We start from the raw sequence: 12,719 nt of genomic DNA on the forward strand, positions 1-12,719 counted from the left end.
TAGTTCCGTGAAAAACAGTACACGCCTGACATTTTCATGTATTTATAAAATTTCGTCCGGACATCCAGACAGGATATAAACAAGCGTAAATGTCCGGGTAAAAGAGGAAAATTGGCATCGTAAGATGGCTGCTGGTGGCTTCACTTCTCGCAACGGCGAGTAAGGCGGCGTAAGCAGTCCGGTTATTTTATACATCCGGTGACGGCAGCGCGAACACCTTACGGATATTCTTGGTGAATTTAATTCAACGTGGTTACTGCGTAAATGCGGCACATTACGCAATTTACGTTAATGTTTGGTCGTAGCTTAGGACCAGGTCACAGGAAATGATACAAGAGTGGAAAAGGGGACACATAAATTGGGACAGCAGAGTGATTGAGAGACACGGGTTTCAAATAAAATATTCTGGATCAACAGGACATGTCACAGGTGAGATTGTGCATCCATATGTCTTTATTTAGAGCACCCAACAAAAGCTGTTGGCTTCGCTTGGAATAAACCACTTAGCTAGCTAGCTAATACCGTGAAGGTGCGTGGTAGCTATAGTAAATGCCGTACGTCCGTGTGTTTATATTTAGGGTTAAACTCCGTTTCATTGTGTATAAAGAAATGACGCAGGTGCGCTTGTAAGTAACCGTCAGGGATATTTTCACTTGCTCGTGAGATTGCCAAGAGCGATACGTTTCTCTATTTGCTAGCCGTGCTAGCAAATTACGGTGGGTTAAATTGCCACTTTTGAAATTATTTGCGTTCATCTAAGACAATTTTGCGGTTTCGGAGTTGTATGACAAATCATTTTCAGCTTCACCTAACAATTACCGTTTTCCGACACGGAACTAACCACACCAAAAGAAGTTCTCCATTAAAGTTAGCAGCCATGAAAAAGAAATGTTTTGCACACATTATGCACGTATAAATTGTATTCAGAGGGGGAATTAGTCCAAAATAGTGTAAAATAATAATAATTAAAGAAAAAACAAATTATAAATAGCTGTTGGCTATTTTGGCAGCTTTTATTGTTTGTAAATGGGTAGATGATTAATGCCTAGCCTGTTTGATGTCTGTGGTTCCTGCTGGAATTGTTCTAGACTATTTTTAAAGAATAATTAAATAATATGCCACACGATATATATTAGTTTGAAATTGCATGAAATTAACGGCAATTTACACATTTTGTGGAAACCCACAATGCCCTGGGAAAGCGCAATTTGGCGAAACCCCCCCCCCCGCCCCCCCACAAAAAAACACTAATTTTGAGGGTCTCAACATGCACAAAAAGTTTGTTGCACACGCATCAGACCCGGCAAAATCATTTTTAAAATTAGTTTATTGTGCTTGTGTTTTTTTTTTTTTTTTTTTTTTTAAATAGCTCACTCATTTGTATTCTTTGGCTTTGACTCAGCATGACGCAGAGTTGATCTTAGTTTTACTGTTTTTGTGCTGTCTACTGTCTTCGTTATTAATTTATTGTTCTATTGTTTATTGTTGTTTATATGATATTTGCTCCATGTACAGCACTTTGTATACAGCTGTAGTTGTTTTAAAAAGTGCCCTATAAATACAGTTGAGTTGATCAGTGATGTTATTGCAAGTAAGAAACATCACAGCTACCAGCATGTTTAAAATATGTAAACAGTCGCAGTACTTTACATATTTGAGACAAAGATTACAACAGTACACATTTACTTAAGTGTTTCATGATAAAAACTTATACAGTAATTTCATCTGTGCTGTATGTTGCACATAGAGCACATTTGACAATAAAGTTGACTTGAACTTGAACTCTTGCCTTGTACAGGCTAGCTAGCTTCACTTGGAGACTTTTCTGCTGGAGGCGCTGATGAAGTAGCACCTCCAGCTGTGGTTTTTAAATTGGAGAAAAACATGGTGATGGGTTACGCAATGACGTTTATCTTGTCTTCTTCTTCATTGGAATAGGTTTAAAGTCTCTTTTTTTAAAAACAATGGTCTTTGTTTTAGTGAAGAAAAAAATGCTTACCAAGCTGACAGTTTCGGCTGTCATTTCAGCCTTCGCCTGAGCTGTCAGTGTCAAGGCTGCAAACCAACTCTCCGGCGTCGCAGTTGAATCAATGTGTCCCTATTGGTGCCATCTCCGATGAACATGCTTACACACATCCACACAGCCATTGCTTTGGCAGTGACAAGGGGTTGGAGCGCAGTTTCACTAATGCAAAAAAGTAATCACTTAAAAAAAAAAAAAAAATCTCGAACACAACACGAAGATACAGTTTGCGAAACAGTCAATAGACAGGCACTGATGCACAGCCAGTTCGCTGACGGGATAAATCTACTCGTGCTCTCACTGGTCAATGTCGCGCCAGGAACCAAGCGTGCACCTTCTTTGACTGGGCATGTACAGGGTGACCCAAAAAGATGTGTACCCATGAAAATTTCAATTGTGACTTTGATTAAAAAGCTATTTATTTCAAATTACAACCACACATTATTCAGTTTATGGAAGACCATTCACCAGAGTTTCAGCTATTTCTGTCAATTTTTAGTCAATTTATGGCTTTCCCAAGATGTGTTCCAAATGTCCACCATTCCGTTGCAAGCAAACCTGTACTCGGCTGACAAAGTTGTCAATCACTTTTACACACTCCTCTTTCGGGATGGCTCTTATTTTTGCTGTGATGGCAGTTTTCAGTTCCTCAATTGTTTGTGGATTTCCCTGGTATACATTGTCTGAGGAAACCCCACAGAACCCCTCACTGCAGCAATGTTTTCTTCTGTCCTTGCACTCTTTTTCCTGCCTGAATAAGTTCCCCCTGTGGCTTTAGAACATAAGTTCACTACAGTCCCATGCTCTCTGAACTTCGTAACCCAACTAACAATCGTTGATTTTGGTGGAAAGTTGCGACAATGGAAACGTTTTCGAAACTGAATCTGTACACTCTGGTATGATTTTGTCGCAAAATAGATCAGCCTCTGAGGCAAACCTTCTCTCTTGTGCAGCAACATGAAACAACACGTCTTTCCGCAATACGGGTGCCGATATGACTGTGTTTGAAATGTTTTAAATTCGTATTAGTTTTAAAAAAACGAAACACTGAAGCCACAAAACTTATGTTACAATATGTATTTCAACTTTACAACGGCAGTATCACAAATGCAATATTATGCAATCATGCATTTCTGTTCCTCAGGTGTGTTCATGGAAGAGTAAGGCATTAAGAGATTTAATCATGGAACCACGATTAAGTGTTTCCTAATCCAGATTGTGTTCCAGATTTGTAAGTATATTTTTGGATAGATTTTGTTCAATATTTTGAAATTTCAACGCTTAATTTTCTCTGCTCGCTGCTCTCTGCTTTTGATATAGTGTCCTAATCTCCTTTTTTTAGTGAATTTGTGGAAAATCCGGTATGAAATAAAATAAAGTTCACAGCGGGAGGAGTTCTGCCCATTATTCTCCATCTCGTTGAAAAATGGCTGGCCTGAAGCTCGTCACCCCGGCCACATCTCCCATGGGGCCTTTTTTTGGACTTCCATGGCAGCAGGAGGCTATTCACGATAATATCTATACACCTAGAAAATATCAGGCAAGTAGTTGTTGCTTGTTCAATTGTGTTCAATGAATTTAAGTCATTTGCGTGATTTTTGTATCAAGAGTCAATCGTGAGGCACATTTATTGGTTGGGTTTGTGGAAAAAGACACAGTTGCTCGTGTGTTGATATACAATGTACAATGAAACCTCCCAAGTCGAACACTATCCATTCGATAAAGCTTGTCTATGTTTTGTTCCAAGTTCAAAACAACATTTCCATGAATAATCATCATACATCGATAGAGAGAAGCTAATCATGATGTATTAATACTTAATGTTGGCATAGGGCCGAATCCTTGTACAGTCAAACCTCGGTTTTTGTCCAGAATCCGTTGCAGAAGGCTGTTCGAAAACCGAAATTGTTCGAAAACCGAAACCACGCTCTTTTTAAAATAAAAATGTTTACTGATCACGTCTGCTCACAATGGAAAGCAACACGAGGAAGCGTCACTTCCTCGTCTACCCGAGGAAGCGTCACTTCCTCGTGTAAGGAAGGCGAGAGGAGTCAAATGGTGCATTCAAGTGCGCTCAGTTTGTTCGAGAACCGAAATTTGTTCATCATCTGAGGCATAAAAAAATAGAAATTTTTGGTTGAAAACCAAATTGGTCGAGAACCAAGACGTTCGAAAACCGAGGTTTGACTGTACCTCCAAAATCGTCACTTTTCAGGAGACATTACAGCATCAAAGAGAGCAAGCCATTTTCAACACTTGTAAAATTTACCCCCATGCACCGACCAATAGTACAGATTTGTGAAAACATATTGCATTGAATTGTGACGTAGTTTTCAACCTGACGCAAGCAATAGGAAACAATAAATCAATCTTGACACACACACACACACACACACACACACACACACACACACTCTCTTTTTTTTTTTTTAAATGACAGAAAAGAAGTAATGAGGTGGTGATGCCACTACTGTGCTACTTTATGCACTTTAATCAATCAAACTATTTATAGTATATAGCACAGTGTTAATTTTAACAAGGAATTTTAATTTAGTTTTAGCTGTAGTCTTTTGACTAAAATGAAAGTTTTTGTCATCATTTAGTGAGCCGATTCTATTTTAGTTTGAATCCAATTTTATTTCACAAAAACGGAGAAATATTAGTCAACTAAATTAATAATGTAGTTGATGTTTTCCTTCAGCATACATCAAAACTTTTATCCAGAAAAGTATCCCATATATTTGTAAGTGCACTTCAAAACACAAGACACACATTGAACACAACTGTGTCTTGATTAAATTTATTTTCAAGGAAGAATATTGAAATGTCAATATTGTGCAACCTTAAAAATTAGCAATTACTTTTCAACTGAATAAAAACAAACATGTGCATAATTGCCCCAGATTAATTACAATGAATGTAACCATGTTTGATCATAAATCTAAATAAAGTGCAGCACGCAGTCCTTGCTACAACAATCCTGGTAACCACAGGAGGCTTACATTTATTTACTGTGATTTTTGTTGCCATTTCTTTTTGAATATCTCATTAATGACTTGAATCTTCTTCCACAGGTTGAACTTCTTGAAGCAGCTCTTGAACATAACACTATTGTCTGCTTAAATACTGGCTCAGGAAAGACATTTATTGCAGTTCTCTTAACAAAGGAGCTCTCCCACCAAATTCGTGGACAATATCAAGAGGATGCAAAGAGGACTGTGTTTCTTGTCAACTCAGGTACTTGCCAAATACAATTCATGCCGTGTTTTGTGTGTCCCAACTGCCATTTAGTTTAGTACTGAATTATACTTTTTTTATAGCAGTTGTCTTATTACCACATATCATTTGGCTTTGTGGACAGAATATATAGATATAGATATATAGTATTTAGATCTATATCGAGAGAGAGACAGAGAGAGAGAGTATATATATATATATATATATATATATATAAATATATTATAAATATATATTTTTTTTCTCAAGTGAATTCAACAAAATGTCAGTATGATAAGCTTCTGAATTTATTCTTTTAAATAATTTTGTCATAATACTCACCATTAATGTGAATGGTTTTCAGTTCCAGAAATTAGGGTATATACATTTTTTTTTTCCCCAGAATTTTCAGGAAAGTCCACTTTCATCTCTGATACAAGGATTTCCAAATCATGTTCAACTTATGTTTAATTGAATACACTACAAAGACATATTTCATGTTCAAACTGATGAACTTTTTCTTTTTAGCAAATAATCATTACCTTATCATTTTATGGCTGCAACATGTTCCAAAAAAGCTGTGACAAGTGGCAAAAAAGACTGACAAAGTTGAGGATGAGTCGTCAAACACCAGTTACATGACGCTCAAAAACAAAACGCTGAAGCCCGCAAAATGAGTAAAAAAGCTGCTTGGAGGTCGCAAATGACGGCGGCCTTAAAAGTACGTTCGAGACAACTGGATTAAAGTTATGGCTGAATACTCTGAGATCGCCACAATAGCACTGTTGCTATTTCCGACATCCTACCTGTGTGAGGTGGGGAGTTTCTGCAGCAACGGCGACTAAAACAAAATTACGAAGTAGACTGGACATAAACCACACACTTGAGGTGTCATTGTCTCCTATTACGCCGAGATGGGACTGTCTGATTGCAGAAAATCAAGCTCGGGGCTGTGGTGAGTCGTCATTTTCATGCACTTTGAATTTGCGTTGTATCGTATTTTGAAGGCATTAAACATTACCAGAGCGATAAGAGTGTTGCGACCAGATTAGACGCTCCTTGTGTTTATTATTATATTTCGAAAACACCACAGTTTTCATGCAGCTCATACCATATTATTTTGTTGTATTAATCCGCCACACCTTAAATGCCGGTCCCTGAAAATAATGTCTGACTTAAACCGGTCCGTGGGGCAAAAAAGGTTGGGGACCCCTGATCTAGGGTCCATAATATCATCAAAAGGTTAGAGAATCTGAAGTAATCACTGCCATGTGAGCAGCAAAGCTGAAAACCAACTTTGAATGCCCGTGACCTTCGAGCCCTCAGGCGGAACTACCTTAAAAACTGACGTCAATGTTTAAAGGATATCACCACATGCGCTTTTGGAACACTTCAGGTAAACCATTGTCAGTCAATACAGTTTGGCACCACATCCGTAACTCCAATTTAAAACTCAAATCTGCAATGCAAAGCAAAGGCATTTATAAGACCGTTATGGTGGCCGGCTTCACTATGCTAACGTTCACGGAAACGGCAGTGATGGTGGTGGCGGCGTCAGCCGAATGCGGGCACGCTGCAGATGGGATAGTCAGCTTGGCCTCGTTGTGCCGTCTCTTCAACGGTGTGTCAGAATATGTGGAAGCGGTTTGTTATGCAAACAAAGTTGGGTACCGTACCACTGCCCTTAACTGTGCTAAATCAGCGAGGGTATCACAGTATAAGTTATAGGGGGGCAATTACATTTTCGGAGTTGCTCGAAGCTCAAAGATGTGAAAAAACTGCAACGGTTGCCAAGGGCCACGCCGACATACTAACTCAGTTGTGTTAAGCATAAATTTAATGTTTTTTTTTTTTAAATAAAGAACTTGTTATTGTATTGCCATTTGTGTAGCCCTAGTATATCTTTTTGTAATTACAAAATTAAAATTGTCACATCAAAATGACGTACCTCCATATTTTAACATTAAATCACTATTTGATAAACAGTCACACAAAAAACATGTCAACAGTTTTTTTTTCCATACTTTTAGTGTGCTGACATTATAAGCACAAACCGTACAGTATTAGCTGTTCTTTTGAGTACCAAATAATTCCAAGGGCAAATAGCGCTCAAGACCTTTCAATCCTGGCATCTTCTGTACAGCTGAGCAGGTGTGCTTAACTGTCACCAACCAACCTGTGTTCTTTTTCACCAGTAGTGGGCAGTGGCTGCTCCTGAGTGACCCTCTCTTTTTTTTTTTAATGCTGCGTGTCATTTTAATTGTTTTATGTTGGACCTGATTCACATGGTATTGACGTACTCACTGGGAACTCTCCACAAGGGTAGTGCGCCACGTTTCCTGTGGGCTGCCAGTTTTCCGTGGCTGAGTTTGCCCAAATGTGTGAATCAAAACTGACATTTTTTGCTCAAAGACCAAAGTGACGAAAGCGTTTTTTTTTTTTTAATCAAACTGAAACTTCATGGGTTTTTCACATTAAATAGCCATGCCATTTTTACTGAGCGAATGCGGACCTGAAGCGCAATGCCGATCAGTTTGCAGGACACTCACAAGTATTTTCATGTAATTGTTTTGTGCATTTGTACGTTTTAGTTCCTGGGGATGCAAATGGCACTAATTTGTTGAATGGCCTTTCTTGATAAGAATTAACAGAATGAGGGATTCCTCTGAGTACATTTGATTTATTTAGTGGTAAACAATAGATTTACAGCATTGTTTATTGGCGTGTACATACTAAAATGGCGAGTGCAGGCAGCTACATATACGGTGGATGGGTGTGACTTCTCTCATCTACAAACGACACGATTGATTTCTGACCTTGTTAAATGCAAGTGGTGGGTAACAAGTTGGGCTGTCACCAAAATAATGTACACTTGTTAAACTTCTATTTGAAGTTACGTTGTTTGGATGTCTCACAATTACTAACTTGTCTGTCGCTCTCTCAACCCTGAAGCCGTTCAGGAAGGCAGCGTGATGTCAGACAACACAGACTTGGGCTAGTTCACAAATATTTTTTGGTTTGCCCTTAGTGTTGACCTATTGTTTGTGTCTCCTTGTTGCTCCAAACACAATTTAAGGCGCTGCCGAGCGAAGGGGGAGCGCTAGCTTTGTGTAGAGAGCCTATGTGTGCGTGCTTTTGTTTGTGTTAGGCTCTTCCTGCCTGTCTGACCACTGCGCCCCCCTCCCCCGCAAGAAAAAAAAAACATAACATTGTGAAATGTGAAATTTTAAGGTATTACCCGTACTCCTCTATTTTACAAGGTGTAATATAAAATATTAAGCTATTACCCGTACTGCTCTATTTTACAAGGTGTTAATAACTTTTCATTATTTGGTCCAGTAAAATTTCAGAAAGTAAAGAAAACAAAGTTTTTGCCCCGATCCCCAATTAGCTGAAAACCACCTGATCACCCCCGATTTCCGGTCATGTAATTGGATTGGGACATTCCTGGTGAATTTCCTTTCTTTTTTCTTTTTTTAAAATTTTTTATTGTGGCCTCCATTTGTTTATAAAAATAATTGTGGTTTTGTGCTGAAGATGGCTGTGTCCTGATACTTATAAATAATGTTTTCATTTTTTGGGATGTAAATTTAAAATTCGTCATGGTTTTTGTGCAGCCTTGGCTGTTGTTCAGCAAGCAGCTGCAGTCAGAACTCACTCTGACCTCCAAGTGGGAGAGTACACAGATGTGGAAGAGACTTCAACGTGGACTTACAATCAGTGGAGTGAAAAGATAATCAAGCAACAGGTATGTGGATTCCGCCTTATTTCTGATTAGCTGTCTATCCCTCGAAATAAGAGTGATGTTGTCTGACAGCAGAGATGGTAGGTTGATTGTATCTTTTATCCGGTTGGTTTCAAATACTGCAGGAACTTAAAAATGTAGGCTTTACATCAAACAATGTAGCATTGTTCTTTGGTTAATATGACTATATTTCCTGCACTCTAAATTGCTTCAGATTATAAAGCGAACCTTCAATGAATGGCCTATTTCAAAACTGTTTTCATATATAGGGCGCACTGCATTTTAAGGCACATAGAATAGAAGCTACAATAGTGGCTGTGGTTTCATTGTGCATCCACGAGCTTTTGATACGCTAAAAGAAATACTATACAAGATATCTTTATTTATATAGAGCCTTTACAACCGCTGCAGCTGAAACAAAGCACTTTACATAACTTTTAAATTACTTTGTCCAAGAAATCAGAATATTGATCCATATGTAGCTCCCTCAGGATGTAACATGAAGCCTGACACAAAGTCCATAAAAATACAAGGTTTGTTCATTTGCAAGCTGTAAGAACTGGTCACCAACACAGACATGAAACTTGTAAATACAAGCATGACAAAACAATAAATGAAAAACAAACGTTATGAGGACAATTGATTCAACAAAAAGGCACACAAACCTGGTGGGCTCACATCCACAAGTGGCTAAATATCCTTAGAAATCTTGCTTGTCTCCTTCCTTCGTTTAGTCAGTAGTTAACCATGCTTTTGGTGTTATCTTCGTTTCAAAATGGCTTCACAGAGGTCACAAAATCGTCTGAGTATGTGTTAGCGAAAGCACATGTCAACTTGTGTCGGGCAGAACCTTTTTACGTTGCATTTTGTTTCTGCTAATAATCACGACTAGATAGCATAGGAACACCAACAGGGAAACAACTCAATGAAGTTCTCGACTCAATAGAGACTAACTCACACCATATATAAGCGCATCGGATTATAAAATGAATTGAATGCTTTTAGGTGTGCCTTACAGTGCGGAAAATACTGTCCATTCAATTGCCTGGAGTATCCTCCATGTCAGTGGTTCCCAACCACAGTAGTCGCCGTGTGTGTGTGTGTGTGTGTGTGTGTGTGTGTGTGTGTGTGTGTGTGTGTGTGTGTGTGTGTGTACACACACACACAAAACGCCTGTTCAGCGATGCACGGCGTCTAAATTCACCTGCTTACACTCTATACCCTGGAAAATAAGCTTAAAGTCTACCAGGTGAATAGAATGCGTGACTGGCTGATTGACCCGGAAAGGGAGTAAGCAGAAAAAAATAAACACTTGCGATGACCGATAAGTAGAGCAGAGGTCCCCAACCTTTTTTGCCCCACGGACCGGTTTCATGTCAGACAATATTTTCATGGACCAGCCTTTAAGGCCAGATAGATACAATATAATATATGACCAGCATGAAAAGTGTGGTATTTTCGAAACATAATAATAAACACGAATCATGACACGAGGAACGTCCTATCTGGCCGCAGCATTCTCTGGTCATGATGGTAACGTGTGACCCATGTGTTACAATTTCTACAATTTTTGTAGATTTTTGCGTATTGTCATCTTTAAATCAAAGACAAAGCACAATAATTGTGTGATATGAAATATTCCAATTCATGTTTTATTTATATAGATTTATATTTATGTTTTGGTCATAGCACAATACCGCTTTTATTGTCCATAGAGGGCAAAAATACAAAGAGAAAAATAAGAACTATATGTGTATGTATAGCACTGATGCCACTGAACATGTCGAGTGGTTGAAAGTAAAATAAATATTCAGGAATAATACTTTTACAATTTATGTAAAATTGTATGTTGCGTTATATAAACTTATTTACATCGACTGCAGCATATGGGATTTATACGTGCCTTCAAAATAAGATACGCCGCAAGTAAAAAGTGCATGAAAAATACGACTCGCCATCGTCACTTATTATGCAGAGTGTGCTTGGTGCGTGTGAATCTCCCGTTGAGATAAAGCCGTATTTAAAATAGGACTCCTGATACTGTCTATTAAATGTAGCCTTCTCTTTCTTGAAAGTCGTAGGCTCCTCTTCTGTCTCCTGGCTGGGCCTTTTCCCCTTCCCAAAAAAAAAAAAAAAAAAAAACTTTTCAATGACGTTTGCTTTTTATTCATTTTCCTAGCTCCTGGGTTTCATTTCCTATCACGTGACCAAGAAGCGCGCATTCACCTGCGTCAAAAGTAACATACTGCCGACTGACATAACAGAGAATCCGGTAATTTTTCAAAATAAAACATCCTTCAGATTCCAAAATGAATAAAAACGGAAGGAATGTAAGTCATTTATTCTTTCTGTGCGGCCTGGCACCAAATGACCCACGGACCGGTATCGTCCGCGGCCTGACGTTTGGGGACCCCTGAAGTAGAGGACCGATTTATTTAACTAATTGGTCATCTTTAGGCAATAGCACCCCCCAGTGGACCCACACAGTGCATTATCAATTTCAAGAGTGGTCAAACCCCATAGACAAACAAAAAAAAACAACAATAATATCCAACACGTAATCCGATATACCCACTTGGTACTGAGGTTTTAAGGTATCTGACTGAGGCAGGCCTGTTCAATGTGGAAGTAATGTCACCAGCGGGCCCCGGCGACAAAATGGCGTCCTCCCTCTCCAACACCCGTGGAGTTATGTACTCACCACGCCATGGGTTACCGTCTGTTCATAAAAGCCGCTTCCAACTGGTGGTGGAAGCAGGGTTTTGGGGAGCCAAACTGACTCAAGGTAAAAAAAAAAAAAAAAATCCCACGCCGTCCTCAACGCTTACTTCGTTCATTCCTCCAAGACGTCCCCAGTGACAGTGGGTTACGATCCGTCGAGTTCAGTTCTGTCCTCAACCGTCTGATCGATAATCAAGTATTTTACAAAACTGATCCGACGTGACCAGACGTCACAGTCAAATTACTGCGGACAAAAGATCAAGTTTGACGACACCATGTAGTCCCTGTAAGAAAGCACAGGTCCTCCATGCACAAGCGGCTGGTGCGCGACATATATATGTATCCCCTGGGTTATTTTATGTGCGGCTCTTAGGTAATTCCGCCGGTCCGTCAAGGGCAATAGCACAGGTGGTGATAATTGACCACCTGGTAAAGGAGCGGCACAGTGGACGTGTTACGGAGGAGGAAATGTTTGTTAGCCACCGGCCGCTTATATCTATCTGCTTGGCGCATTGGCAGGACCCTTTACAGTAAATATTCTCTTGTGCGGACTCGTGTTTGCGCTGTCCAATTTGTCCTGATAACAGAAATTCCTCATTTGGGAATTGAGCATGGTACATGTCCTTTATGAACCTGCAAGTATGTTGACAAAATGCACGTGTAACAACACAATCAATAAAATATAAAAAATATACTGTCCAGAAACTGTTTATATAACAAAAACTGCAATACAGGTGTATCCAAAAAAATCACAACAGTAAAATACGTACAGTATTTTAATGTTTATTTTTTTTTCTGTCTTGGGAAAAAAATGTGTCTATTTTGAACTGTTTTGTTGGATGCATTCTTTGGTTTATGACAGTGTTTGCCTGCGTGTCATACAGTTTTCTTGCTAGTTGCAAGTAACTGTCCCGTTGATCACCGATGTCTGGTAATTCTTGTGCATACTGATGGATTTGTTGCCATTTGCATTGCTTCCTCGCTGGATGGTGGCTTGTCATCAGGAGTTGAATC

General features: G+C 39.1%; 1 protein-coding gene across 2 annotated transcripts in view; it reads left to right on the plus strand.

Annotated features, from left to right (window-relative positions):
* Window positions 1–283: 283 nt before the first annotated feature.
* Window positions 284–12,719, plus strand: part of dicer1 (dicer 1, ribonuclease type III) — a 103,479-nt gene continuing 91,043 nt past the window's right edge. The window contains exons 1-5 of one of the 2 annotated variants that reach the window (XM_019869994.1): window positions 284–429; window positions 3,168–3,254; window positions 3,366–3,563; window positions 5,098–5,260; window positions 8,857–8,987. In XM_019869994.1, coding sequence (XP_019725553.1) covers window positions 3,450–3,563; window positions 5,098–5,260; window positions 8,857–8,987 — 408 coding nt within the window. In that variant the 5' untranslated portion in view covers window positions 284–429; window positions 3,168–3,254; window positions 3,366–3,449. Of the gene's footprint in view, window positions 430–3,167; window positions 3,255–3,343; window positions 3,564–5,097; window positions 5,261–8,856; window positions 8,988–12,719 lie in introns of both variants that reach the window. The other variant, XM_019870003.1, reaches the window with a different exon arrangement.

This window comes from Hippocampus comes, unplaced genomic scaffold (assembly GCF_001891065.2).
Source record: "Hippocampus comes isolate QL1 unplaced genomic scaffold, H_comes_QL1_v1.1 scaffold388, whole genome shotgun sequence".
NCBI lineage: Eukaryota > Metazoa > Chordata > Actinopteri > Syngnathiformes > Syngnathidae > Hippocampus > Hippocampus comes.